At 51.5% G+C, this 27,458-nt stretch overlaps 4 protein-coding genes across 4 annotated transcripts; 1 reads left to right on the top strand and 3 right to left on the bottom strand.

The window, feature by feature from the left end:
• Window positions 1-7,079: 7,079 nt before the first annotated feature.
• On the bottom strand, window positions 7,080-8,365 carry MIND_01405800 (uncharacterized protein; the record flags this gene model as incomplete). The annotated part of the gene is made up of 5 exons (XM_037370458.1): window positions 7,080-7,176; window positions 7,234-7,476; window positions 7,530-7,772; window positions 7,826-8,104; window positions 8,160-8,365. The coding sequence occupies 5 exons, from the start codon at window positions 8,363-8,365 to the stop codon at window positions 7,080-7,082; spliced, it is 1,068 nt and encodes a 355-aa protein (XP_037213050.1).
• Window positions 8,366-8,760: 395 nt separating this feature from the next.
• Window positions 8,761-10,164, bottom strand: MIND_01405700 (Glycolipid transfer protein; the record flags this gene model as incomplete). Its single annotated transcript, XM_037370457.1, has 3 exons — window positions 8,761-9,719; window positions 9,770-9,896; window positions 9,946-10,164. 3 exons carry the CDS (start codon window positions 10,162-10,164, stop codon window positions 8,761-8,763), a joined length of 1,305 nt encoding a protein of 434 aa, XP_037213049.1.
• A 9,575-nt stretch (window positions 10,165-19,739) lies between these two features.
• MIND_01405600 (Glycolipid transfer protein) lies at window positions 19,740-20,759 on the top strand (the record flags this gene model as incomplete). Its single annotated transcript, XM_037370456.1, has 6 exons — window positions 19,740-19,928; window positions 19,981-20,065; window positions 20,119-20,177; window positions 20,228-20,349; window positions 20,403-20,538; window positions 20,592-20,759. 6 exons carry the CDS (start codon window positions 19,740-19,742, stop codon window positions 20,757-20,759), a joined length of 759 nt encoding a protein of 252 aa, XP_037213048.1.
• A 4,936-nt stretch (window positions 20,760-25,695) lies between these two features.
• MIND_01405500 (Fe2OG dioxygenase domain-containing protein) lies at window positions 25,696-27,185 on the bottom strand (the record flags this gene model as incomplete). Its single annotated transcript, XM_037370455.1, has 3 exons — window positions 25,696-26,693; window positions 26,744-27,077; window positions 27,138-27,185. 3 exons carry the CDS (start codon window positions 27,183-27,185, stop codon window positions 25,696-25,698), a joined length of 1,380 nt encoding a protein of 459 aa, XP_037213047.1.
• Between the last annotated feature and the right edge of the window lie 273 nt (window positions 27,186-27,458).

The raw sequence follows: 27,458 nt of genomic DNA, 5'->3' as shown, positions 1-27,458 counted from the left end.
AATGGCCCTTATTGTGTGTGCTCCTCATCCAGAGATTGCCTGGTACTGATCAATTTGTTAGCGCCGTCAGCTTATCGAGGAGCCCGGGACTCCAGACGACTTTTGGGAAGGCATCGACGCTGCATTACATTCGTGCCGAAAGGATGCGGCAGGGACACTTGTCTTGTCTGTTTTTCGTTATTTTCCTTATAGGTCATGCTCATCCTTCTTTAGTGCACTTCAAGAGACCTTCAAGACTGACATCGAGCGTTTTGGGGGTATCCCGAACGAGGTCCAGCTTGCAGCTGACATTGGACCGCAAAGTCCTGCCTGGCTTCAGCGGATCAGCAAGATGGCGCCGAAGGTAGACTGTCCGAGAATTGTGAACCCGGCGAAGGCAAAGGGGAGGAAGGCGCAGAAAAGGAAGTGTACAGAGACTGACCTCGACCCGATTGTTGAATAATAGTGCTGAGTATGTCCATATATAGAAGTTTTTAATAGCTTTTTGAAAAAAAAAAAATATATATATAAAATATAAAATATAAAATATAAAATAAACACAGCTTTTGTCCTACACCTGCTTGATTACTTCTCTTGAAACCTCAACTCAACTTAGTTGTGAATGTCTCTCTGAGACCATGATGAGACTCATGGTATATCATCCATAAAGTCAAAGGAATGTCAAGTCTCGCATCAATTGATCATCAGATGATTTACTGTTTAAATTTAGTCCTGATATCACCATGTACTTAGACTGATATTATGAACTAACATCCTATAATATTTTTCACTGATATTCTCCTGATGTCACCCAGGATTGGGGGTGTAGCTCAGACCCACCGTGATGCATCATGGCACCTCTCTGGAGGTAATCAGCCACCCCGCCTGCCTTGCTTCCTGCCTGCTTCCCGCCCACGCTTTCCCGCCCACGCTTTCCCGCCCGCCCGCCTGCATTGTGCTGACATGATGTAGATGATATAACTATGTGTGGCTATTCTCTGGCCATCTAGTGTTGCCGCGAGTCGAGTTCGAGTTCGACTTGAGTTGATGGCTCATCAGACAACTCGCGAGTTGACTCGGCTTGGCTTCCTTGATTTAGCAGTCACACATGATAGATTAAGTACACAGATTAGATATGTCGTAGTAGATTAGTTCTAAGTCATTATGATGCTTTGAGAGGCCGAAGCCCCTCTCGTAGTGTATCGACCCCTCCGTTCACCTCCAGACTCTCAGTTTCTTCATTCGACAGTGCCAGCATGGCAACAACATCATCGTCGTGCAGATCATTCATGAAGTGCTCGGGCTTCTCTCGCTCACTGCGAATTCGGTACTTGAGGATCTGTAAGTACTCCATAGTGTGATTCGATAGCTGATTCCGCTTCAGAGAATCTGTTTCTTTACTGGAGGAAAAAACGCGCTCGCATGGCACAGCCGATGCTTGACACGGCATGAGATCAAAAGCCACCTTCGATAAAAGTGGATAATGCTCCCGAATGCGCTGTTAGTTTTGTTAGTGCAGATAAGACTGAGAGCTGAGTAAATACCTGAGAATTGTAGTACCCCACAAGATCAAAGCTGTCGAGAACCTTGGCATCCTTGATAATACCCTCCTCCTCCCAGTGATTGATTTCGGTGTCAACTAGCTCGGCATCCTTCTGACTTGCAAGGTGTTCCTGCTCCTCGCTATCCTCAATTTCGGGCGCCTGACTTTCCTGAGACAACTCCGATGACAAACTTGATGTGCGCAAGAGGTCGGCTTTATATTGTCGTAGACGCGCTAACCCACTTGCAAGTGATCGCGCAGCTGGAGTCTGGTAATGGGAGGGCTCTGGGGATGTAGTGGGAGGAGATGGGCTTTTGGCAGCCTCTTCATGATGGCGCTCGTCCTTCCGGAAGGCAAGCATCTGTGATAATTTGAGTGCGGACCCAGTAATGCCGCTGATTACATACTGCTTCCCGTAGCACTGCTTTGGCGCTAGCGATATCCGATGTTGTTCATCCAAATTCAGCCATTTTAACGAACTTCATGGTTGGATTGATAGCTATGCAGTGATTAGAGAACATGAAGACAGCTCAAAAGATACTTACCCATCGCAAGGCTGTATACTTTTGTACCGCGCGCCCTGAGGAGATACTCGTCAAGTTTCTCCACAGCAGGGTCTAATGCATGGGATAACTTGGGATAGACACGGTGGAGGTCCTCAGCAAGCAGTTGTTGAAGGTTTTTGTAAAGCGGGACCACAATGGATAGTGTTGGTGTCTTCTCGGATGAGGCAATCTCTTGAAGAATATGCGCAGATGACAGCACATGGCGGACATCCCTCAAAACGGCGAGTTGATGGTCGGAAGGTCGGTGATGTTCAAAGTGGTGCACCTCGAAGAACGCTGCAATTGCCAGAAACAGTTCTAGAAATCTATCTATCATGAGGAATGTCGCTGACCAACGTGTCTCGACGTCGGTGAGCAGCAAAACCTCACGAAGCTTGACCGGGCTCAGGGGTAGGCCATCTCGGTCATGCGGAATGAAACCGCCCGCGGCATTTCCACTCCGAATAATTGCCGCAAAGCTTGCTCGTCGTTCTCCAGATGCACGAGTAGTGTTGATGGCACTCTTCACGATCTTGATCAGATCACTTTGCAGCGCATCGTAGTAGTCGAAGTCGGCCAGCAGCTCATCTGATGGCGGAAACCAAGTGGATGCCTTAGCAGCGGCCATGTCTGAAGATATTCAGATGGCGCAAGAATGTCTTGATGATAAGGTTGACAACATGAGGGAAACAGCTGGCTTCAATAAGTGGACATATGGTAAGAGCACGTAGAAACAAACCGAATCCGATTCTCGTCTCGTTCAAACGGGATTCCCAGTGAGACTAGCTCCCGCTCCAGTTCCTCCATGCACGTATTATTGTTGGATGCGTTATCCAGCGTAATCGTCGATATTTTTGTCAGCCTACCAATGTCTGTGATAATTTGCCGCAAATACGACGCGATGTTAATGCCTGAGTGGTCACCCTCGACTGCGCGGAAAGCCACAAGCAAAGAGCGTAGCACAAGGTGGCCGTTAACCCATGTGAGCCAGTGGGCCGTGACTGCCATAAAGCCGGTAAGATTGCGACTCCACCAGATGTCGGATGTAAACGAGACACGCCCAACCGCATTCTATGACAAATTAGACAATAAAACCTGAAAACATCTAAATGATACCTTCAGTTCTTCAATTAGTTGCTTGTACTCGCTACGAAACAGCTCCTCCATTGCCTCCGTGACCTTTGTTCGGTGTGGAATATCGCTGTCATCGAGCTCTTGGCCCAAGTACAACAACAGCTCACGAAACTCAGGGCAATCTACAATGCGCAGAGACTACAGCAAATAAGTTAACAACATAAGCATGAGAGAGAGATGGCAGACCTGATCATCAACCGCCATCCATCGCAGCAGTCACAAGATTAACCCATCAATAGTGAAAGGCTCTTGAATCCGCTTGGGAAGTGGCGGAGGCTGACACAGCACGGCTTCCCACCCTTTTAGTTTGTGCTGGATGACAATGTTCTTCCAATCCTGCTCGTGATGAAGCTTGAAATGACTTCGAATATTCCCGGTTGTGCTGCTTGCGTCGTTTTTCCATGTCTGAAGTTTGCCAGCACTGGCACTAGTTGTCGTCAGTTGGGGCCCATGAATAGATTGAAACACGAACCAGAAACGACATCGTAGCCGCGAGAACTTCTTGCGCGATGGAGGCTCCCTCGATGGAGTGCTCTCTGCTGCTGGTTCGACTGCACCGGGAATGGTTGCGGAAATATTCATCCCATCAACGCAAAACCAGACATCGGTCGCACTTGTTCCGTCTTGAGAAACCTTGTCATTCTCCACTGCTGACCCAAAGGCAGTCGAAAACCCTGCTGGAAGTGGTGTCTTGGGAGCAGAGCTTGGTCCAACAGCAGTTAATAGAGACGCTGCAGTTGGTGCTGTGGTTGGCACGTTTTCCTGGCGCACGCGCTTTCGTGAGTTGGCTGAGGCTGGTGCTGCACGCGTTCGTGTTGCCTGACTGGTAGAATTCTGAGTCGGAGCCGGAGAGTGGGGCATGGGGGTGTAGTTGTTGATTCGGAAAGCGGCATGTGTCCCTAAATTGGTGAGTGCAGCGAATGGCAAGGAGCTGGATTGGACGGATTGCCAGTAAGATGGGTTGACTGAAAACAGCGACGGTGACGACAGTTGCGGCGCATAGGATTGTGCTGGTGGTGGCACATGTAGACCATAGTGAGGGGGTGGGTATCGTGAATTCGGATCCGGAGTTGCTGGTGGATGCGCTATCATACAAGGTCAGTAGTCAGTCCACAAAGAATGATCGAGACACACCGTAGTTTGCCCAAGGTGTACTCCCATCTATAGCTCCACCCGATATTGAAGCGGGCTCTGCCCCTTGAAAGCAAAAACACAGTCCACCGGTGGGGCAGCCGCAAGCACGGCGCTCAAACAAGTCCATCCAGCAGCCGTAAGTCGATGTCGAGCCGCATAGGCCTTTATACCTGGGCGTGAAATGCAGAAATGCGCCATGAAACATTCCTGCACATGCTCAGGAACTGTTTCCCGGAGGCTGGTAACCAATGTTAGAGTAGTAGTGCGGGGAGTGGCTGATAAAACACACCTGGGTGCATCAACAGCATATCAAACATACCTTTCCCCTCACCCAAACCCTAAGCGAACCCTAACCAAGTAAAAACAGTATATTTTAAGTCCGAGTTGACTAACAGTTAAAAGTTCTTGACAGTTCTCTGATCAACAAAGCTTCACCCAGGGCATCAGCAATCATCAACCGCAAAGCTTCATGATAGCTTGAGTTGGGAGATTTTCAGTGGTGATGCATCACTTCCCTGGCCTCTGGTGCAGAGGGTGCTTAAAATGGAAATACTCATCGAACAAGGATTGTGTACCATGCATCAGATAGTGATTCGTTCCATGTGAAATCTGGCAGGTTGGGAGTACTATATGATCTACTCTCTGTCACCAATTCTTAGCCTGAATGCTGCTACAATGAGTAGACTGTACCCACCAATCAAGGTTGCCCAATTAGTTGCTTCAGAAGGCCTAAGCCAGAGACTGGGCTATTGCAATGCTTAGACGTGGAGTTCCATTGCAGTATTGTCGACCTGCTCATTCAGTGCTAGGCTCAAAATGCACCACATGGCCTGAACAGCCAGTCATCCGCGCTGAGATGGCCACTGGGCCATTCTCTGCCAAAACATGCACATCCCCCTGACGCGCCCGACAAGATCTTAAAGCGAATGTTGAAGATCTGGGCCTGGTTCACACCATTTCTGGCACATATGGCTCAGGGTCGGGTGGTGCAGTAGATCAACAGCTATGCCGGGTTGTTGCATGCAGATTGGTTCACAGGCCGATCAGCCTGAAACTCCGAAGTTTGGAGATATCATAGCACCTGTTCTGTAGTGGAATTCACATAGCAGTTCACCTTGTACATGGTCCTCTGTCTGTTGCTCTTCTCTGGCACAGGGCATTGATTTTGCTGAAATACAGGCAGTTGCAACTGCATATCACAAATCTGAATATCAGTTGTTCATCAAGGCTACTTGATGTACACACCTGAATATTTTCAGAATCTTTGAAAATCATTTAAAAATGCCTTTGCCGGTTGTTGAGGACAGCAACAACAAGTACTGATTGTTATGATAGGTGTCGTCAAGCGGTATGTCATGCTGCCATCACATCGTTGATGTCACTCTACTTGCCGAGAGATTTAGAGATGGAATGATGCATTAAAGGCAGGTCTAAGCCACAGACCTTGATTCATCATTCCAGTTCTCTTGTCAGAGACAATGATTCATGTACCTAATATATCCAAAATAAGTGGCAAATTGCCAAAATATATAACAAATCACCCTTATATATGACAAATTGAGGTAATAATAATGTGACACTATTTCTTTGACAAATATTTGGGCTTGAATCATGTGCACTTATTGTTTACAAAACATGGTCTGGAATGGGGTAGGTATTATGTATGTGATATTTAATACTATAATATATGTCACGGATAAGACCCGGCCCGTCCGCTCCGGCGCTGGTGTCGGGCCATCGCAGGCCCGTAGCACGCAGCACGTGACGACGGGGAACAGGCGCCCCAGTAGGAGGAACGCACACGTGGGAAGCACGTGACCGAGAATGACGCGTCGAGCCGTTGCCGAGCCCAACTCGACACAAGGGGACTGGGGAGGAGTGCTAGGAGGTTAGGAGTAGCGTCTGGCCCGCAAGGGATGTACGATCGTCCCCTCTGCGGCCAGGAACGGGGGGCGAGGAGAAGCAGGAGAGGCCAGGGTGTCCGATCACCCCCTTTGCGGGCCCGCGTATATAAGGCGCGATAGTGTACCCTGTACTCTATTGCTTAGATCGTCTAAAGAACTACCTTACTCCGTGCAAGGAGGCAGTACCGACTCATCGGGCCCGACACGACCCGATTCAAACCTTCGACCACCGACAGCGACAAGGGACCGAGTTCACGGGCCCTTTCGGTTTCGATCTACCCCGCCCGCCGTATTTGCGGGCCCGACTATCCGTCTGTTCTGTTCCGGGCGTGCGTTCTTAGGAGGAGTCCTTGCACGGCCCAACCCGAAGTCTGACAATATAGAACTTGATTTCTTGTAAATCAGATACAATTTTTGCAGCTTTTAATATTTATTGCATATCAATCAAAGGAGCGAAAAAGGCCATTGTTTTGGACCATTATTTCTTATATAGAAATTCTGCTTAGGGGACCATTTTTTGGCAGAAACCCCGGTGTGATAACCATATGTCTTAAATATTTTCTAATTACATTATAATCATCATTATCATTATTATCATCATTGTTATCAAGTAACTTTTTGAACCTTTTGTTTTCTTTTATTTACCATTTCCTCAACCCCACAAATAAATAGGAAATAAAACAGGGTTAAAACCCTTTATTAAGTTTGTCAAACAGAAATTGTACACTCCAAGACTGTATTCAAGTTTCGGACACACATTACCCAACACGACTTGTGTTGGTTAATGTGTGGCCGAACTGGTATGCCAAGCGGTGGAAAGGAACGACTGGGACTTAGACTTCAACGGGGTCGAACAAACCAGTGGTCCATGCTTCCAATCACTGTCTGCAACGCAAATGTGGCCGCGTGTCTTATCCGTTGGTCAAGCCCATTTTCACTGAGGCAAAGACACCGCGTCAGCGCATTTGACAGCTCAACAACTAAGACAGCACACCGTGTCAGATGGGCGAGGCACTGACGAAGGGGCGCCAGGCATGTCACCCCCCACCCGCCCTCGCTGGCGACGATTCTGACGAAATGACATGCAAATTCACGGCGGACAGAACGATCGGTGTCGGCACTAGTACTCCAGACATTCAGTATGTGTGGTGTCCTCCTGAGAACGTAGGCGTATTCCATGGATGACGACTGTAGTGTTTCGCGGAGTGCTTCAAGAGCAACTCCTTGGGCGTAGACGCTATCAAAATGACAATGAGAAATTTAAGATCTGGATTGGTGGACAACACGCACTACAGATCCGGCAACCGTCGCTTATCCTCGACCTCCACACCAGTGACTGCGATACAGTCGCACAGTAATTTGAAATCCCACTGGTCCAGGTAAGCGTCGATGGCCAAATGCGTAAGCCGTGAAAGGCGGCTCGCAACTCCAACGATTTCGCGGAAGGCATCGATATTCTCCGCAATAAGGTCGATAACAGGAATGCAGCGTGATTCGCAAAAAGTTTCCAGGACGAACCACTGGTCATTGGGTCTACGAGGGGCTGACTCAGCTGAGAACACGGAACGAGGGTGGCAGTGACTCACACATCGTTCTGAGTGCGTAGAGCGTCAACACACGCGCGTAAAAATTCGCGCGGCGGCGCCACGCCCTCGTCACACATTCGCCCCACCAGCATAAAAGCGGGCATTTGCGCTTCATCCTGCCGGCGCAATAGGTCCTCAAAGACCAGACAGTCTTCGGGGGAGCGAACTGACTCGGCAAGAAGCGCCATTGTACTGCTCTTCACGGAATCGTGCCAACCCAGCCTTCGAATCAGCTCCTGGACAATCAAGGTCTTCGTGGGGGACGTAACCTGGGGTGAGCTACATCATCATGTTAGTATCTGAAAGAAATAAGACAGTGGGCCGCAAGGTGCACCCGAGATAGCTCAGAAACGCGTCCAGCATGTCCCGCGTCAGGTCGTGGTCCCCATGAGCAGCAATGAGCTTCTTCACCTCGCGGTCGTACATGAAGCGCATTAACGGCTTCGCTATGGCATGGATGTTGATGCTCGCACCCCCGCCAGCAGCGCTCCAGTTGCTGTGGATGCTCGGGATCGTCGCTGACCGCGCCAGCGGAGGCATGGGAGTTGGAGCTGGGAACTTGAAGATGGCTACCGACTCACTGCCTTACGCCACTGCCAGCTGTCAACATCGCATCTCGCGATGGGAGCGTCCTGGGAGCTTCTGAGGCCCATCGAATCTTTCTTTCCGTTGTTTGTGGATGAGGCGGAGTGCCAAGGTGAGGGGCCATCATGTGATTTTGAAGTACATACGATTCAGTCAAGTCTAAGGGTTAAGCTACAACTATTCCCTCATGGGCAATAATTTCAGTATTGCCCATGGTACTTTCTCTGAAAACACTACATAGTTAGGAATCTGCAAGTTGCCAACTAATATCGTCTATCCACGTCTAAATAATACACCACAAGTAAGCACTTCTAATCGTTTTTATTACCTCCACACTGATAGCCACAATCCTAAGTACCCAACAAACCGTCTCGCTCGCCCCTTTCCGCACCGACCCACCCCGCGCCAGCCAACGTCCGCCTTAACGCTCGCGGGAGGACAATTGCACCTGCATCTTCTCGAGGTGCTGCTCGCGACGGCGAAGTACTTGTCGTCCGTTCGCGACGTGTATTGGGAGGAGCGCTAGTGGGCGAGCCATCCGACACTACCCGCCGGCCCGTCACAAACGAATACGGGTCACTACCACTATCTGCGGGCGTCGGTGGCTGCACAGACGCTTTGAAGCCCTCTAAGTCGAAAGCGGGCCGCGCGCTGGATGTCCACCGCGTTTTTGGTGGAGATATTGGCGAAAAGGCCGATTTTCCGGCGGGTGCGGTGCGTGGAGCCAATGGAGGCGGTGCTGGCCGAAAGCCAGCCGAGTTGGAGTTCGAAGATGGGTAGGGATATGCCGATGTGGGAATTGGAGGCGGTGGTGGGAAGGAGCCCGTATCAAACGGCGATAGAATAGGCACAGGGCCTGAAGTAGACGCTCTTCGGGGCGGGAGCGGTGGTGGTCTTGCTGGCGGACTCGGATTGGGCCGCTGTTTGAACGGATTTGAAGGGGAGCGGCGAATAGTTGCGTCAACCGAAGGAGGGGGTGTTTTTGGCTCCGTTTGGGTAACAGCTCTGCGCAGGGGATGCACTGGGGGAGGAGTGGCGCTATTATTGCTATCTGTGATAGCCAACGCGGACAGCGACACCGAGTAAGCATGTCCTGATGTCCGACGCGCTGGTGTAGAGGCTGACGAGGCACGAGAGCCAATGCTAGATGCGCCAGAAGAGGTCGAAGCGCTATCAGAACCGGTAGGTCGGGAAGATGAGCGTGAGGGCAGCATGGGTCGAGTAGAAGCCTCTGGCGACGGCGCGGGAGTTGGTAGGCTAAAGAATGGGTTGGTAGTGTTGACCCTGGGCAACGACGGCGGGACAGGCGCTACAATATGATCAGAATCCCGAGCAACGCAAAGAGAACTGCAAACGCACCTTGCAAGAAGGCCATACTTCTGTCTACGCTCATTCCCGGCTGTTCTCGTGCGTGTAATGCCAGTCTCAAGGCAGCGGAAAAGGCCCCCGGTGTGAGCCTCGTCGCTGGCGCGAATAATCGAAGTATCTTGCTCGGTTCGTCAAGAATGGTCAATCGAGCGGGAAAAAAGACACACCTCGTCAACGACTCCGCTCCCAATCTCTGGATACCGCCCACACAGCCACGCACGAGCCTCCCGCAAGCTCACCTCCACCCTCGTCGCCTCCCAATCGATCGTGTTTTGCGGTAAGTCTGCGACCTCGCAGAAGCTTGCAGAGAATAGGGCGTGCTCAGCATCGCTGAGAGCAGACGAATGGAGCGTCAGCGCCCGGGAACGTGAGGTCGAGCGGGACATGTGGACCGAATGCAGACCCGGGAGGGAGGAAAGAAGCGAGGGAAGAGGGAAAAACGTGGAGCGAAGCCAACAAAACGCGCTTGATCGACCGTGCCGAATGCCGCACTAAGCGCGTCATCGATTACACGTGTCCTTGCGGGTTACAAATTTACTATGGCGGGTATGTGGTTGATCCATCTCCAAGTTGTAAGGATTGCGGTTATCATACTGATGTTATGTGGTTTCTTCTTTTGCCAAACATCAAGGTGCGGGAGATGATCTGCTGCCAATAGGGTTAGGCATCCTGATTCCTGAGTCCTGACGCGACATAAATATACCTTGGGTTGAGACCCTTTGTGGCCATATGCATCTTGTTCAAGCTCTGGTATATATGACCCACCTGCACTATAAGATCATATTCCGACTCAAGTTACTCAACATGGCTCAATAGGGCAGTAGGGAAAACACTGGGCAAATGGTAACTGGTTGGGCAAGACTTTATGCAAGTGAATACTGACCCATTTCATTCAATTCTGCCAGTCATGGTTGTAGCCAATTTCTTTTAGTCCCAAAGCATCTTAATCGGGAAGATTTTCAAATTTTCTGTGGTGTGCTGAATTTCCTAATCAGGTAATAGGTCACACAAATTTGGCCTCTGAATTGAATATATATTTAATGGTCACGGGTCACAGGCCACTGAATTGATTGAACTGGGTCAGTATATTATTGCTTGCAAAATCTTGCCCCAGGGTGTTCATAGCAAGGCAGGGCAGATTAAATTAAATATATTACACCATGATCTATGCCCCAAAGTGTGTCTGTCTATCTTGTCAATCTGATCTATCTCTCTTGCCTCTTGCTAGTGCTGGCCAGAATTATATTATGGGTGATTAAATATTGAATATCTTCAGAATATTATGAATATAGTATGCCCTTGGTAGATTACTTGAATATGATTATGTTTGAATATATTATATTATGACTTTACTATATCATAGTCACAGAATATTCAAATATAGTAAGACAGAAAAGATATTTCCCTTGTATAGAAAGAACCTGTTTCAGGAAAAAACTGAAATGTCAATTGAAAGTTCATCTTTTCAATACAGATTTGTATACCTATTTCTTTGTTGCAGAAAGGAAATATTTTCATTTTTTTTTCACAAAGAAGCTATTTATATTCATGTTTTCATATCAATGAAAATAACATCTTTATATCTTTTGCAGAAAGGACATCATTTGTTTCCCCTTTCATACAAGAACAAAGAGCATCTTTCTGAAAAAGTCAGAAAGATGATGTTTCCTTACCCCTTTCATGCAATCAAAAAGCACACCTTTCTCTTTGTCTTGAAAGATATTCTTTCTATCTGCTAACAAAGGTGCATATAAAGAAGACCTTTCTAAAAATGGCAGAAATATCGTCTTTTATACCACAAATAAAAAGAAATATAAACCACATATTTTTTTGAAATGAGTGAAAATATATTCTTTATAGTACACAGAAAGGGGTATTCAAAGCCATATGGAGAGGTTAGCTTTTCAATAACTTTTCCATCCCTGTGAAAGACATTCTTTTTGTTCTCACAGAAAGCTTGATAAAGAAGAGTCATTTATGAAATAATTAATATATCATATTTCTTGGTTGAGGAAACATGTATCTAAATATGTACATTCAATACATGTTTAAATGGGAAAAGAAATTTTTTGAATTTCCCGTGTGAGTAGGAACAAGTGTCAGGAGTGATCACCTTGGGTTGACCTACTAAACGTAGTGTAGAACCCCTGATCAAGTGTCTACTGGCCAACCTTGTAAGGGCAACCCTGGAGGCCTGGAGATCAGAGTCCTAGCAGGGGAGGATCCAAAGAGAAGAAACTCTAAGGGTTTGTCTGCTAGGTAGCTGACTATATACTGTGCGTCTGATGTGCCAAGGATGATCATTGCTCTGAGCAGAAGGCCTGTGCGGTGTCACAGGCCTTGTCCCAAGGTGACCGTTGGGAGGGTGTTGATGGATCTGAATGGGGAGTTCCCCTGACAAACCTAATCAAAACCTAATACTAGTGGCAATGCCCCTGATTGTATTTTGAGAGTCCTATATATCCAAGGCTGGAATTAGAGAGGCCCAAAAGGAAGTTGCCCTGACAATCCAGCATGTATCTTATGTTTTTAATTTCCGTTTTCTAGCAGCAAATATGCCATATGCATACTAGGTTATAGTTGAATATATTTATTTATAACATATTCATATTTTGCAGCTGAATATGATTGTACTATACTACAAATATATTATTGTGTTGGAGCTCTGAATATAATATGATTATAATATTTGGCCAGCACTAGTACTACCTCTTGCCACCTCTGCTGCTGGTCCAATGGCCCACAAGACTGAGTGGCAGCATGCAGACACTGATGAAATCTATCTATAATTGGATTATGAAGGTCCTGGAGGCCTTCCAGGAGCTTGCAAATGCAAACTGCTGTTTGCCATCTGCACAAGCATTGCCCCTGGTGTTATGGAGTTTCACCAGCAACCTGAAGGGCTCATTAACAATGAGAAACCCCAGACTAGAAATAGATAGCAGGCCGTACACAAAAAGACGGCTCAAACAATTGCCGACATCCCACAACCGCGGCCAGGGTCGAACCGGCGGCGGCGGCAACGGGGAGCATCAGGGCGTCACCGTCACGAGTGACTGCTCTTTTGCGCTGCCTTCGATGAGGCCAGGAGGAAGAAATGCGTGGCGTATGGCGGCGCGACTCTCTATGCACGTACAGTGCACGACACGACATTAGGCCAGGAAAAGGCCCAACGGTACCGGTAGTGGCTCGCTGTGAGGATGGGAGACATGAGGAGGACGTCGGAGGTGTATGGGGTGCTTGGTGCGAACTGCTCATGGTGCGCGCTCAGGGCGTGCAGTACCAAAGACTTCAAGCCGACTCGTCTCACGAAAAGGGGACAAAGTAACGATACGATGATTGTGAAGAAATGTACACAGACGATGTGAGTAAACTAGTACTGCCGAATTACCACTCTTACGCGCTCGACAAACGTATTAAAGAGAAATTAGTTGGAGATTAGGGGTTGGGTGCGGGGTGGGGGGCACTGGTCATCGTCGTCACCGCCGTTTTCCGGGCCGGGGTTGGGATCTTGCTCGCCGCCACCGTTACCGGGGTTGGGATCTTGCTCACCGCCACCGCCGTTCCCGGGGTTGGGATCTTGCTCACCGCCGCCGCCGTTGCCCGGATCGGGGTCCTGCTCACCCCCTCCGCCGCCGTTACCGGGGTCCGGGTCCTGCTCACCCCCTCCGCCGCCGTTACCGGGGTCCGGGTCCTGCTCTCCACCACCACCGTTGCCCGGATCGGGGTCCTGCTCTCCACCACCACCGTTGCCGGGGTCTGGGTCTTGTTCACCGCCGCCTCCACCGTTGCCGGGGTCGGGGTCTTGCTCGCCTCCACCACCGCCATTGCCCGGGTCGGGGTCTTGCTCGCCCCCACCACCGCCATTGCCAGGATCGGGATCTTGCTCGCCGCCGCCTCCGCCATTGCCTGGGTCGGGATCTTGTTCGCCACCACCACCGCCATTGCCGGGATCGGGATCTTGCTCGCCGCCACCGCCGCCGTTGCCCGGATCGGGGTCTTGCTCGCCACCCCCACCGCCGTTACCCGGGTCGGGGTCTTGCTCACCGCCACCACCATTGCCCGGATCGGGGTCTTGTTCGCCACCGCCGCCGTTGCCGGGGTCCGGGTCTTGCCCATCGTCCCCGCCGCCGCCGCCGGGCTGGGGGTCGTCCTCCTGGCGGGCCATCACATGGGCGGAATACAGGGCGCGGCTGTCGGGCGCCCGGCGCGCAAGGCCGGTCTCGTCGTCGTCGCGCCGCCGAACTGCACCGGGGATTGCAGCCGCGAAGGCCCCAGGGAGGAGAAGCGTGGAGAGGAGGAGGGTGGGGCGCATGTTGTTGTTGTTTTGGGAGGCGCTGTGGGTTAAGCAAACGCGGGGATCATGATATTCCCCAGCGTTTATATGCGTCACGCCCCCCAGGAACCGTAACGCAGACAGACCCAAGTCGTCTGTTTGCGTCTTGTCGACATGGCCGGGTACGTCCACGCACTCCAGACTCGACAACGACACTGATCGTGTCACGGATGACTCCGATGAGGTCGCCATCGACCACATAAGCGGATCAAGACAGCGCGACATCAAGCGGACGCTCGCATCACGCAGCGGCGGAACGATATACCCTCCCGACGACCACATAGTCGGATCAGGACGCTGCGGCATCAAGCGGACTCGCGCAACACAATACTATTGCAACAGAATATACGTCCGGGCAACCGCTATCAATGGGGTTGTGATCTTAAACGGCCGCCATACCGACGCTCACGTCTGTGCGCGTCCGGCTGCAATTCGGGTGCTCGCCAGCGTAAGTTGTCGGCTTACTACATACTAACAGCACTGGCAATGGCATGCGAACTGCAGCGGGGACCGCCGGGAGCAGACGCGCGGAGAGCAGGCGTGGGGCGCATGTTGCTGTTGGTACACATTCGCCCGCGCTTATATGCACCCCCAGGAACCGCGGGCGTCCACGCTTCGCAGCACTCTGCAAACAACACCCGTTGCGATAATCGAATCAGGAAGCCACGGCATCAAGCGGCCTCGCGCATCACGGAGCGGGGGAACAATGGACACGCCGAGCCAACGCCGAGCTCCCCGTTCACCGGTGCAACCGGGGTTGTGATCTTGAACTGTTCGCTAGTGCAACGCTGTCGCCAGCGTGCGTTATCGGCTTGTTCCATAACAGCACGGGCGCCTCCGAGTTACCTGACACATATTACCCTTGAGTGGTGAGCTGCGTCCAGTTATCCACCGTGACCCCGCCGTTTTGGTACAATGCCACCAGTGGCCACAACGGCCCATGGGTCCCCCGCAATTGTCACTGCCGTCGCGACGTACGCACCGCAACAACTATCAACATTCCTATGTGCGAGTTGGTGCCCAGCCCCGGCCCGGCGCCAAGGATCGAAGGATCTGTACCCCTGTTGCACGGCACTCGCACTGTCAACCCTAGTGGCGGCCGGTGGCGGTGGCTAAATCAATCATTCGGGAACACAACGGAGTCACGGACTCCTGTAGCAGTCTGGCACCGGGAGGGACACTGTGCACGGCCCAGGGAAAGGACGCGCGCCGGGACACCAACGAGCTTTCTCCCCCGGACATAACCCGCACAACGCGGCGTGCGCAAGAACGCCAAGCGCGAAACGGAAAAGTTAAAAAGTTATGTAAACCTGTGATTGGAAGTGGTCCAAGTGGAACCGACACGCTGTCGTTGATCCGGAGGAGGGCGGACGCTGCGCACCGCGGGAGCTTTTGGTCGATTTTCCGGCAGCGCGTCATGACACATCACCATTACCCAATGATGCGTCCGATTCTGGATCCGATGAAGCAAGCGTTGAGCAAGCGGGTATTGAGTTGGTATTGAGTCTGGGGTGGCTGGGGCTGTGGGTATCAGCGGGTAGCAGGGTGTTGGCGTCAACTTGAACGAGCCGTGCGCGTAAGTTCGCGAACCGTGACAAGTTGCGAAGAAAGAAAAAAAAGCTTTCCCCGAATGGGCCAGCGCGGGCTCCCCGGGCGTATATAAGCGCTGGAGGCATGGCGTTGTTTGGTTCCCATCACCACTACTCAGGCTATGTTCCCCAAGATCTTCCTCGCCGCGCTTCTCCTCCCCGCCGTGATCGCCGGGGCCGTCCCCGGGGCCGGCCGCCTGCGGCGCCAGAACGACGAATGCACCAACATCGCGCCGCCCCCGGAGGAGACGTCCGATGCCCTGCCTCCCCCGCCTGAGCCGACCGACTTGCTCCCGCCCCCCGAGGACACCAACATCGCGCTGCCCCCCGAGCAGACCTCGGATGCCCTCCCGCCCCCGCCCGAGCCGACCGCGCTGCCCCCTCCCTCCGAGGACACCAACATCGCCCTACCCCCGGAGCAGACGTCGGATGCCGTGCCGTTCCCCGAGTCGACCGAAGTGCCCCGTCTCCCCGACGACACTGACTTCGAACGTCGCGCGGTCCACGCCGACGACTAGGCTGGAGCCGTTAACCCTAACTTGCAGTAAGTCCATCGCCTTCAAAGTATTCAAAGTTCTGAAGCATGCTGCAAGGAAGCCGCGGTTCTGTACATAAATGATATTAAATCGGACAAGTGTAGTACTCACAGTGTTGTGTACTATGGTCAAATCATTGTTGTTTATTTTGACCACTATGCTTTCCCATTTGGCAGTTCCTGTGTCCGGAGGGCTTTAGTGTCATGCCGCTAAGTCAGTGTTGTTTATAAGACCCAAGATAAGGGTCACTTCTGAATTAAAGGGTCTTAGATACTTATTTACGTGTGATTCTAAGGGTTTTTCTAAGGGTTATTTCCTCAAAAAAAAAAACTTAATTTCAACTATTTATTTATCAAAATTGTCACCAGAGCGTGCAAGAGCACCAGCATCTGGCTCCTTATGACTATGCTTGGCCTACAGAAGCTCTATTAAACACCCACCCTCTGTCAGTGCAGCCCAACAACAGTTGATGGCTGCCTCCATCACATTGGTCACACGAAGTCACACAGGTACCTTATCATTAGACCGCTTTATGTACTCCGTGTGGCTGGTCAACTAGACACTAGCCTGAGTAGGAAGCGGCGATAAAAGACAGGGACCAGAACACCTGCGAAGCCGAAGACTTGGAACGTTACTTTGACGTTACTTATTCACACTACTGAGGAGAAGTATTGAGGGTTATTTCGGTAACCACTGGGCCCTAAGCGCCTAAAAAGGCAATTTTTGTTCTGGCTGATGCCGGACTTGCCTTTTATAGTAATCCGGACACCTTGTACGGCGGACAGTTCGCATTACGCATTACATGTCATGGACAATTAATTAAAATAGTACACTATACTCAGAATATAATTGATTATTTTGGGCCCACTTATAATGCTCTAAATGCATGTCAATTAGCTGAGATTAGACTTTTTACCTATAGATGGTATCTAGAATGAGTGGTATTCATAGATGGTTCATATAAACCAAGGTGCGATCAAGCTATATTAATCACATGATCTGGTTAAATCCTGCCAACTTGACCAAATTTGCTTCTAACTGCTTCTAATTGACTGGAGAATAGCAACAGTTTTCATTCTCACATCTTAAATTTCTATAATAGGTGAAACATATATAAGATCATTGATTTGTGAGCAGCTGATGTGCCTGATACCATCAAAAATATGATATAAATATGACCCTGGCATAATGTAATTATAATCATAGTTATCCATAATCATATTTTCATGTATAATTATGGAGGAGGCATATTATAATCATATTTAATTGATTATACTCAAAATATAATCTGGCATAATATAATTGTGGACAGCACTATACAGTGGATTAACTAAGAACAGTGTCACAAATAGTCTTAGATTAGGCTTGTCTATGGTACTTGATGCAAAACCTTAGTTTTACAGCTTTGTATCCCAATTTTACAGCTTTTCTTACCAAATGAGGGCTTCTCTTATCTTATCATGGGAACATATTGGTAGGATCTGGAGGATCAGACAAAAAAATCCAGCAATTTAAAAGCCTGAAACCCCATAGCCAATTGTATGAAGACAAGTTACTTATTTCATGATCGTGATATCTCTTTTTCTGAATGTTGTTCAATTAAATTGATTAATTCTATGGGCCTGTTCCTAAGTCCCATCCCCATGACTCCCACCACGGAGAAGGGCCCTCCAAGTGTGATTTCTTCTACGTAGAAGACTGAGCATTAAAGCCGCAACGTTACGATCCGCACTTAGTGGTTGTGTTCCTAGCTCGAAGCGGCGGCGGCCGTGGTTATAACGGGGGGCCGTATCGGGCCGTATGCGCAGCGATTCCGACCCCTCAACACTTATTCGTTAGCATCTCTATAACAGGAATTCAAAGCCCGTCTCAAGCGTGTCTTAGACGGCCTCACAGCGCAGTCGACGTCCATACATCACGAACACATTGGGAAAAGTCCACGTTTCGAAGAGATATTACATCGCGCAGGGACGAAAGTGGAGTAAACATATGCGAAGAGAGACATTCGTCACTTCTGGATGAAGTTGAGACTGTGAACTGCGACTCGGTCTGAAGGTAGCAACGCACCATTGCGCCGACATGCGCTAGCGCGGGCCACAAGACAGTAGCGTTGGGGCAGGCGTCCGCAAGGAACTTTTGAGATCGGTAAGACGCGTATCGCGGGCAGTAATCGACCTACAAGTGAGAGAGACACTGCTGCGGGATTGGGGGTGGGCATCGACGTGGGGGGCTTGGCTTCAGAGGGTCGCCCGCACGGGCTATTTATCCTCTCCGATGGACACGCTTCACGGAGCTCGCACGAGCAGGGTCGCGCTGTCTCGCCTCCTCTTGACGCCAAACATATCTTCCAAGTGACAGCCGGAGGACGTCCACGCCTCCCACGGGAGCACGATCGTACGAGGCTGATGGTCGGAGATATTTCCTGGAAAGGCTATTTGCTTGACTGCCGCGCGCGGCTGAATAGCAGTTCATTGCGGTCCCATTCATACATTTCCCGTGGAATTGGCCCAGGGTGGAGTCCGTGGGCGGGAGCAACGGCCGAGACCCCTCGCGACACGGAGGGCGATAGGTTGGTGGTATCATAGACCGTGATGGCCAAGCGGAAATTGCAGTCCGAAGCGCAGTCGGACGTCACGGAAGAGCGTCATTTATCGGTTCCAGTGCGGCGAACAAGAGCATCGTGGACGCGGAATATGTGGGGGCGGTCGAGATGATTGTCCTGCGCGGGGTGTTTTTCATTGACCGGCCGAAGGGTGAGGGATAGCTGCAGCCGAAATACTTGGAACGTTGGACGCGGAGGTCAGAGTCGCTACTAGTAGGGTTTGTCGTCAAAGTCGTGCAGTGGCGGCTAGACGGAGAATCGCGACTGGATTCTCGACCCGGACCGCTGCGCTGCCTCTATTTCGGGAGAGGGCTTGAAGGATTGACAGATTACAGCGCCCGAAGACCAATCCAAAAACTCTGAAAGTCACTGACAACAGTCTCGACTGGCCGCACGCACAACTGTCGCCCAAATCTGCGCTTGGAATACTACGCATTGGTGCTGGCCATCAGAAAGTTGTTCCCCGACCGCGACAGTCGACGTTGATGCACAGGAAATACGTTGCCCGCCGGTGAGTGAAGGAGGGACCGGGCTGCACATCGATCGAGGATTGAAGGCTGGCCACCCAGGCTGCCACAGGGCATTGACGTTGCTTTTGACGTTGGGAAGGAAGAGTCCGTGGTGCCCATGACGACTTTTCGGGCGTAGGTTAATCTATTCTAGTAGCTGGAAAGACGGCGTGCGTGTTGGGAAGGTGAGCAGCATGCAGCATATGCATGACGTTAGAAATGAACTGCATCTAGGCCAGAAGTCGAAGTGTTCGTAGAGGCGAAGAGTCGTTGCCGGGCGTCCCTTCCCCTTCTCCCGGATATGCTCCTCGAAAGACGGCGAAGGATCCAAGTTTGCTGGTGAGGGTTTGCGGTAACAATTTTCGGATCAGTGATTTGCAAAAGAGCCAATGGCAGAAGTCCCTTCAACACCCGATTTGCTACGACTCTCTTCCGCGTTCTCCCGTGCCACGCTTGGCCACGACCACAACGCATGCTCCACACCACGCGGCAGCTGTGCGCAGACGGCAGCACTAGGAGCCTTTGCTTCGTCTTCCACGTTGCTCCGAATTATGGCTCCACACTTCGAGACCGTCAAGGTATGTCTATCCCCTTCTTCCCGGCGAGAACGAGCCTCACATGAATCGTTAGTCGTTTGCGGACGTCCCGATACAGCCAAAGGGCATCGACACGGATGACTTCCTTCTCGCATCCGATGGTCTTGTCGCCATGTTCGGTGTGGCGAGCGCTCATAGCTCTGTCGCTACTCATCCCTTTCGCCCACTGCAGATCTTCTTGGAGCTGGGGTTTTTTCTTTTGTGCAAGCAGACTTGAAGAGCAACATCGCGGTGCCCACCCCGTTCCACTCCTTCCCGCGCTTCCCGCTGACCGCCTTAAGGGTGTTCGCGAGCGCTTCGTGGGGCACTACACACAATCGACGTCGCTGGAAAAGCTGGTGGAGTACGAGCGGGAAGAAGGGGCGGGGAAACACGCCACGCAGTGCTTAGTGAGGCTTATACGGTGTGTCCATATCCCCCGTCACAGTCCAGTAGTAGCTCAATGTCCCTCCCTAGCGGTTTATGGTTTACCCAACTCGCTCTGCAAACCGCGCAAGCCGAGCATACTACCGCTCTCCACGCGTGCTTCCGCCGAGCGTATGACGTTGTCCTTCGACACCACCACACCTTTGTCGTTCGGTCGGTCGTGCAAGTGAGTCCCGCTTGTTGAAAATCCGGGGTAGAGCTCAAAGCTGTCTGGTGCAGGTGGCCATACGAGCTGTGCCCCGCCGCGACCACTTTTTCGGTCAACTGCGGCAAGGCGGCGACTCCGCGAACTTTGACGACGCGTTGGCGCGCTGGCTCGCGGGGCTGGACGCGCTCGTCTGCCACATGAAGGCGTTTTTGGCGGAGGGGGGGTATGGGAAGGTGTAGTGTAGCTGTGTAAGTGAACTGGGACGATTTCCTGCACAACATATACATCCAAGCCCTATTACTTCCCGCTTGCTCTTCTGCTCTGCGGCTCGCACCGTCCAATCGAGTTATCTTGCCATTCCGCTCCACCTTCGACCTCTTACTCCTGCCGCAGCTGTGTACCCGATTTCTGCAGATGCCATTTGTGGCTGACTTTCTGCAGACGTGCGGGCCTCCAATTCACCTCAAGGTTTGCTGGAATCCATCGACCCCGGCAACGGCGGTGGCGGTGAACAAGACCCCGACCCGGGCAACGGCGGCGGGGGCGAGCAAGACCCAGACCCGGGGCCCGGGCAACGTTGGCGGCGAGCAAGACCCCAACCTCGGGAACGGCGGCGGTGAGCAGGACCCCAACCCCGGAACCCCCGAAAACGGCGGCGGCAATGATAAGCAGTGCCCCCCACCCCGCCGCGGTGCACGGTACCTCTAATTTCTCTTTAATACCCTTGTCGCGCGCAGAAGATAGTAATTACCTAGTGTATCCACGTCGTCCGCTGCATATCTCTTTCTTCCCAACCATCGTATACTTTGTCCTATTTTCTTGTGGCAGTTCAGGGCAGCGCAGAGCACGGATCAGGGCTCGGGCTTCGGCGGGCCTGAGGCTCGGGCCTGGGAAATCCCAAGGCCCGACCTTGGGCTTCTGTTGTACCCATGCCGGGCCCGGGCTTAAAGCCTGAGGGCTCGGGCCGGGCCTGTCAAGGGCCCTGGGCTCGGGCTTGGGAATTCCACGGCCCAGGCCGGGCCCGAAATCGGGCTGGGCTCGGGCAGCCCGGCCCGGCGGAGCACTAGAGACGACTCGGCTTGAAGTCGTGGTTGGATACCGCACGCCCTGAGCGAGCGCCATGAGCAGTTCGATTCCGCGGACTCAACACCCACGCACCAAGCGCCTCTCCCATCCTGATTCCTCACAGCGAGCCACTACCGTTGAGCCTTTTTTGCCCTAGTGTCGTGTCGTACACTGCACGTGTATAGAGAGCCGCGCCGCCATACGCCGCGCGTTGCTTCCTCCTGGCCTCATCGAAGGCAGCGCAAAAGAGCAGTCACCGAGAGCAGTCACCCGTGACGGCGTGTGACGGTGACGCCCAGATGCTCTCCGTTGCCGCCGCCGCCGGTTCGACCCTGACCGCGGTTGTGGTATACCGGCAAATGTTCGAGCCGCCTTTTGGGCCCGTGTACGGCTTGGATGGTAGGGGCCGCAACCTAATCAGCATCAATTTTATGTATTCTGAGCAATTTTAGCCTGGTTTGGAAATTTTGATCTCTATGATGGTGGTCACATGACCGGCCTACCAACTCCCGCCCAAGGACCAAAATTCAAGTCAACCACATAGCGGACTCAATTAGGTAATATAAGCCTATTAGATTCTTCGGATACATGTCAGCTGCCCTATTTTCTAATGAGATTTAGTTGACCTAACTACTTTCTGAGAGCTTACCAAGCTTGTTAGACCATATAAGGACTTCCATTTACGCAGTGCTTCATTCCTAATTACAAATTATTATAGAATGAGAGGTCTGTAAGGGCATCACCAAGCTCATCCAAGGAGGGTACACTCCTGGGGTAACAGCTTGAACTATGGTGCTTGCATTGGTGCACCTACAACTTGTCTGATGTGAAGGAGAACAAATGGTTACTTTTTTCACCCAATATCTATTTTTTCTTAGTCTCGTGCCCACCTAACGTCTGGTGCATTTTGTTCGGCTAGATACAGTTGTTGTCCGTCTCAACATATCAATCTGCCAAGAACGCGTTACCCGCCGTGACTCCACGCGCTTCTGACAGCTCCCATCTTTGCAGCGCCAGTACTCAGTGGTCCACATCTCACAATGCCTGCTGTTGAATCGCGGCTTGATAGGCACCTTCACGCGGCTGCACACGCAACTCAGCAGCTGGAAGGTGCCCATCAAGCTGCGGTAAAAACTCGCGCTTATAACTCGACAGCCACACGAGACAAAATCACCACTGAGATTCAGACACGAACGGGACTGTCTCCCCATGCCTGACAGCTCGACGTGGGAGAAGTGCTGATACTCGGGCTGGACTACACGGTCATTGCAGCGACTGGAGTGGGGAAGAGCCTCCCATTTATAATTCCTGCGCTGGTGGACACGACAAAAATCATAGTCGTCATCTCCCCTCTCAACGCACTCGAGGCTGACCAGGCATGTTGCGGACTTCTTCTGTATTCATATAGCATGGGTGAAGTGACTAGAATTGTTCTTGCATTTTGCACCAAATTATTGGCAGTACAGCTGTCATCACCCCAACAGAGAGCATTGAGGAAGATTGGCATATCAAGACCTAGCTCTGTGAGTGTATCAAGCACTGCTAGGACTAGGGGAAGCATTCCATCTAGAGAAATCTGTGTGTCGTGCATCTGTGTTTCCTGTTGCTGATTAGCAATATTTTGGGCACCAATGTGGTCATCAAGTAGCTCTGGCATCACTAAATCAGTTTCCCAATCATCCTCTGAGTCCTCAGGGTCAGAGCCCGACTTATTGTCCAGCAGGAATGCAAGGTCGCGCATGGTCGACAGCAAGGCAAGATATGATTACTATCTACATATCATCGATCTACATCATGACACCGACATGGCGGTGACATGTCACCTAGCCGAACGAATTGCACCAGATCTTCTAGGGGTGATGTGTCGGAGTGATTTGGGTGACAGGACATCCCCAAATCACTGATACCATCGCCGGCACAGCCGGCTCACCCCAAGAAGATCTGGAGGCGAGATTAATTTTTTCTCTTTTTTTGCATGGTACCCTTGTTATTATGGCATAGCCCCAGCCTGTTTAGTCTAAACATATATATCAGAACATATGAACATATATCTATATGAATATATATCTATGTGAATATATTAGTGCTAGCATATGACCCATAATTTCTTTATTTCAAATTTGTTGAACAATTGAAATTTATTTATTTATTTGGGAAAGGACATTAGTGAAATATGTATGACCCAGAGACAAAATTTGAAAGAGGTAACCATTTGATCCTCAATATTAAGACTTACATCAATCATTCTTTGCTGCTCTTCCCGGACCCTCATCCACTTGTGTGTTCGCTGATCCTGCGTCCCGCCCCCGCGCTCCTTCCCTTCTTTCGCGCTGACCTCTGCTCATTGTGCTCAACATACATAGGCATAGAAACATTTTCTGGATAGAACTTCTATATACAGTCACAACGAAAATATAGTAGGCTTCCAAATCGGGTAGATATGTGACTTAGTACTCCAATTGTGTGACTGAGCGCGATAACCTTCATTTATGCCTCCACCGTGTTTGTTGACGTGTATGCGCGTTGTTGAGCCATGCCCCCCATGACACCGGGCCAGACTCACACCTATAGTGTTGCATCGCTCAAGTATGGTGAGACCCTCAAGACCATTGCTGCTGACCCATGCATGGGTGGCGCAAAGCCACACACCATCAGTGTCAATCTCAAGAGAGTGGCTGCGCATGGCGGGGACTTTGCATATAACGGGCGGAAGGGACAGTGCGGGAGGAAGAGACTGATCACGGAGGACGAGCTGCATGGTGTGGAGATGGCACTGGAGAACGGAGAGGTGGTGAATGGGGAGGATGTCCGATGCATGTTCTTTCCTGATGTTGCTGCACGCACGGTGCATAACAGTGGACTATTCTATTCATTCTGCTAAATCTCAGCTACAAGGTTTGAGAGAATCTGTCCCAGGTCGGACTCAGAGGCTTTGCACAGGGTCAAAAGCTGCCTCTGTCGGACATCCACATCCAGAAACATGGCTGCTTCTATGCTAAGTATCAGTCTTGGGCTAACGAGGGATACTTCAAGCAGTCCGTTGTCATGATCAACACGAATGAAACACAGTTGTTTCTCACTGTGGGAGATGGAAATCGATGGTGTCGGCGACATCTTGGCGAGAATGTACTCAACCCCAACTTTGTTCAGCAAGAGGAGCGGCATGGCAAGTATGGGACAAGCATTATGCTGTGGGGTGGTATCCATCCAGAGGGGGTAACAGAGCTCATCCACCCGTAGGTGTAAGATTTAGCCTAGGGTCTAGGAATAGCTAGAATAGCGGTAGCCTAAAACTCTAGGAAGACTTTTCCCAGCCAAGAAAGACTTTAGAAATGGGTTATTAATACATCAAATTGATAGATTTGATGCTAAAAATACTATATATAGCAATGCTAACTCCTTTTCTTCAGGCCGATGACCCGGTATATAGTAGGGAAGGCCTGTGTTCAGGATTATCCTAATTTTAGGGACTAGGAATACCTAGATTTCTAGGCTACCGCTATTCTAGCTATTCCTAGAGCTATTTAGCCTAAATATTACCACTACGGCTCACCGACACAATGCAATGGCCGCGAAAATCACCCAACCTCTCCCCCATAGAGAACTGTTGGGCCCAACTCAAGTGCGAAGTCAGGAAGCACTGCTGCGATACCACTGCCAAAACACACGATGACCTCTTCTCCATTGCCCAGGAGGTGTGGAAATCTCCTTGTTTTGTTCAGTACGCTATTCATTGCTATCACTCATTTCCCCGTTGCTTGCAAGCCCTAAAGGAGAATAATTTCTTGTACCTTTCCTAATGTACCCTACATACTTTCTTGGCTGTACCGTAGTATCTTGGTATAAAAATGCGAAATAGCGCTCATTTTGATGGCATTTTGGGTGGGAATCACAGATACCCGATTTGGAAGCCTACTATATTTTTGCTGTGACTGGAAATATCTTCTTCAATCCATGGTTATATCCATATCCGTATCCATGGATATGGGTACACAGCCACCACAGATACAGATACAGATAGAGTCCCACATACCAAAGGGTATATCCGTGCCACTCCCTAGTTGTGAGGCCGATAAGTAGTCATCCACAATCCATGTCATTACTGAGAGCTCAAACCAATCGAGTACTTAATATACCCTTCTCCTCCGATTCAGCACGCGGGATATGCACGAACAACGCTGCATATGCCTCCCGATCCTCAATCTCTGGACGCTCATTGTCTGCGTACAGAAACGACGACTTGGCGCAGTTGATCTGCGTGAGTGGCGTGACCCAGTGCGCATCCACACACGTGGCCCGCTTGCCATTCAGCACCTTCGAGAAATCGTCGGACCGGCTGGGCTGACGCGACTCGGACCGGCTGCGCTTCAGCGTCGGGGGCGTCACACTGACCGGGCACAGGATCTCCCCAGCCGAGAAAATCTTCCACGCAGCGCGCTGCCCATCCACAGGCTCGAAGTTATCGTCGACGTCGCTCATCGCAATCACGCGGTCGACCGCCACGTGATACAGCTCAGTTGCGCAGTCGTCGTCATTTGCCAACAGCTCTTCGGGTTCGACCTCGTACACGAGCCGGACAACCACCTCCATGCCGGCCGCCCGGGCCGCCGTCGCAATGCGCTTGTCCACGCCCCGCAGCAGCGGCACAACGTCGCGGAGGGACCTCTCGTCAGTCGGCGTGCACGGTATTGGATAGGCATGGGCCAGCCCAAAGCAGAGCATGCCGTCTGAATTCGGGGGGAAGAGGGCGGCAGCGAGCCGTCTCATCGCAAGCGCCATGTCGTCTTCCGCGGAGCTGAGCCCAGGGCCGCACATCGCTCTCTCGCCCCGCTGGACGGCAAACAGCTTGTAGCTCATTGTCACACGATGCCCGCTGTCGATGTGGTCCTGCGTCATCGCCGTGTCGTTGCGGTATGCAGCATACGCAATATGGGCCATTGCACCGCCAGTGACCAGGCCGCCCGCGGGGGAGACAGTCTCCGCTTCCGTTCCCCGTGTGAATGTCAGCGCCCCGCCGCTGTGGTGGGTTGGAAAGACAATGACTAGCGTCCCGATGTGTGCGTCGACGATGTCGGAGGGGCCCCAATGGATTGGTGGAGTTCCGGGAACTATGTAATCTGAAGTGAGGGACAGTCAAGTAGGCTAGCGCTTGACGCACCGTAAACATCGAGCCGGTCAAGCACAGCGCGAACCACTGCGTGTGGCTCTGCCTGCAGCATGTTGGGTGTGATGTCTGCGACGATGTCCTGCAAGACAGCGAGGTCGAGCCCATGCGAGAAGTGGCTGCGGTCCAGCGTTCGGTGTGGGGGGTCATCAAGCGAGTGTTCCGCCAGATACCCGAGGTCGACGTAAGAGTGGTGGAGGAAGTTCATGGCGTGCCAGCCTCTCGTGTTCTTGTGTGCCAGCTCCAGGTCGGGGCCCTTGACGGCGACGAGGCCGGACGTGTGGAGCACTGGCCGAGTGAGCGCTTGCTCAAGGTGCTGAAGAGTGTCCTGGATGTGAGAGGTCATGCTGGGTGGAAACAACAGTGGTGTAGTGAGTGACACGCGTACCACTGGCTTAATATATGTGTGGGTCCAGCAGTGGGGACGCGTCACCATCGGAGTCAGAGTACAAAAGAAGTAATTATTGTTTATTTCTAGATAAAGGTTGTCAGGGACAGAAAGTAGCATGCACACGCACCCACACGCGTCGGGTCTTCGGCGGGCAGCGCCAGCCAGCGAGAACGAGCATGCGATGGACGTCAAGGGAGAGCGACGAGCGTGGGACAAGAATCGGACACTCGGATGCGACGCCCGAAACACGTGCCGCTTATCAACCACGCTTCTTCTCCTCCCCCGCCCGCGCACCCGCCTCACTCTCCGCCTGCCCGG

The sequence above is a fragment of the Mycena indigotica genome (genome assembly GCF_014461135.1).
Source record: "Mycena indigotica strain 171206Taipei chromosome Unknown Mind.scaff0018, whole genome shotgun sequence".
In the NCBI taxonomy this organism is placed as follows: Eukaryota; Fungi; Basidiomycota; class Agaricomycetes; order Agaricales; family Mycenaceae; genus Mycena; species Mycena indigotica.
The sequence above is the reverse complement of the archived record's forward strand: the minus strand, read 5'-3'. Positions and strand labels throughout refer to the sequence as shown.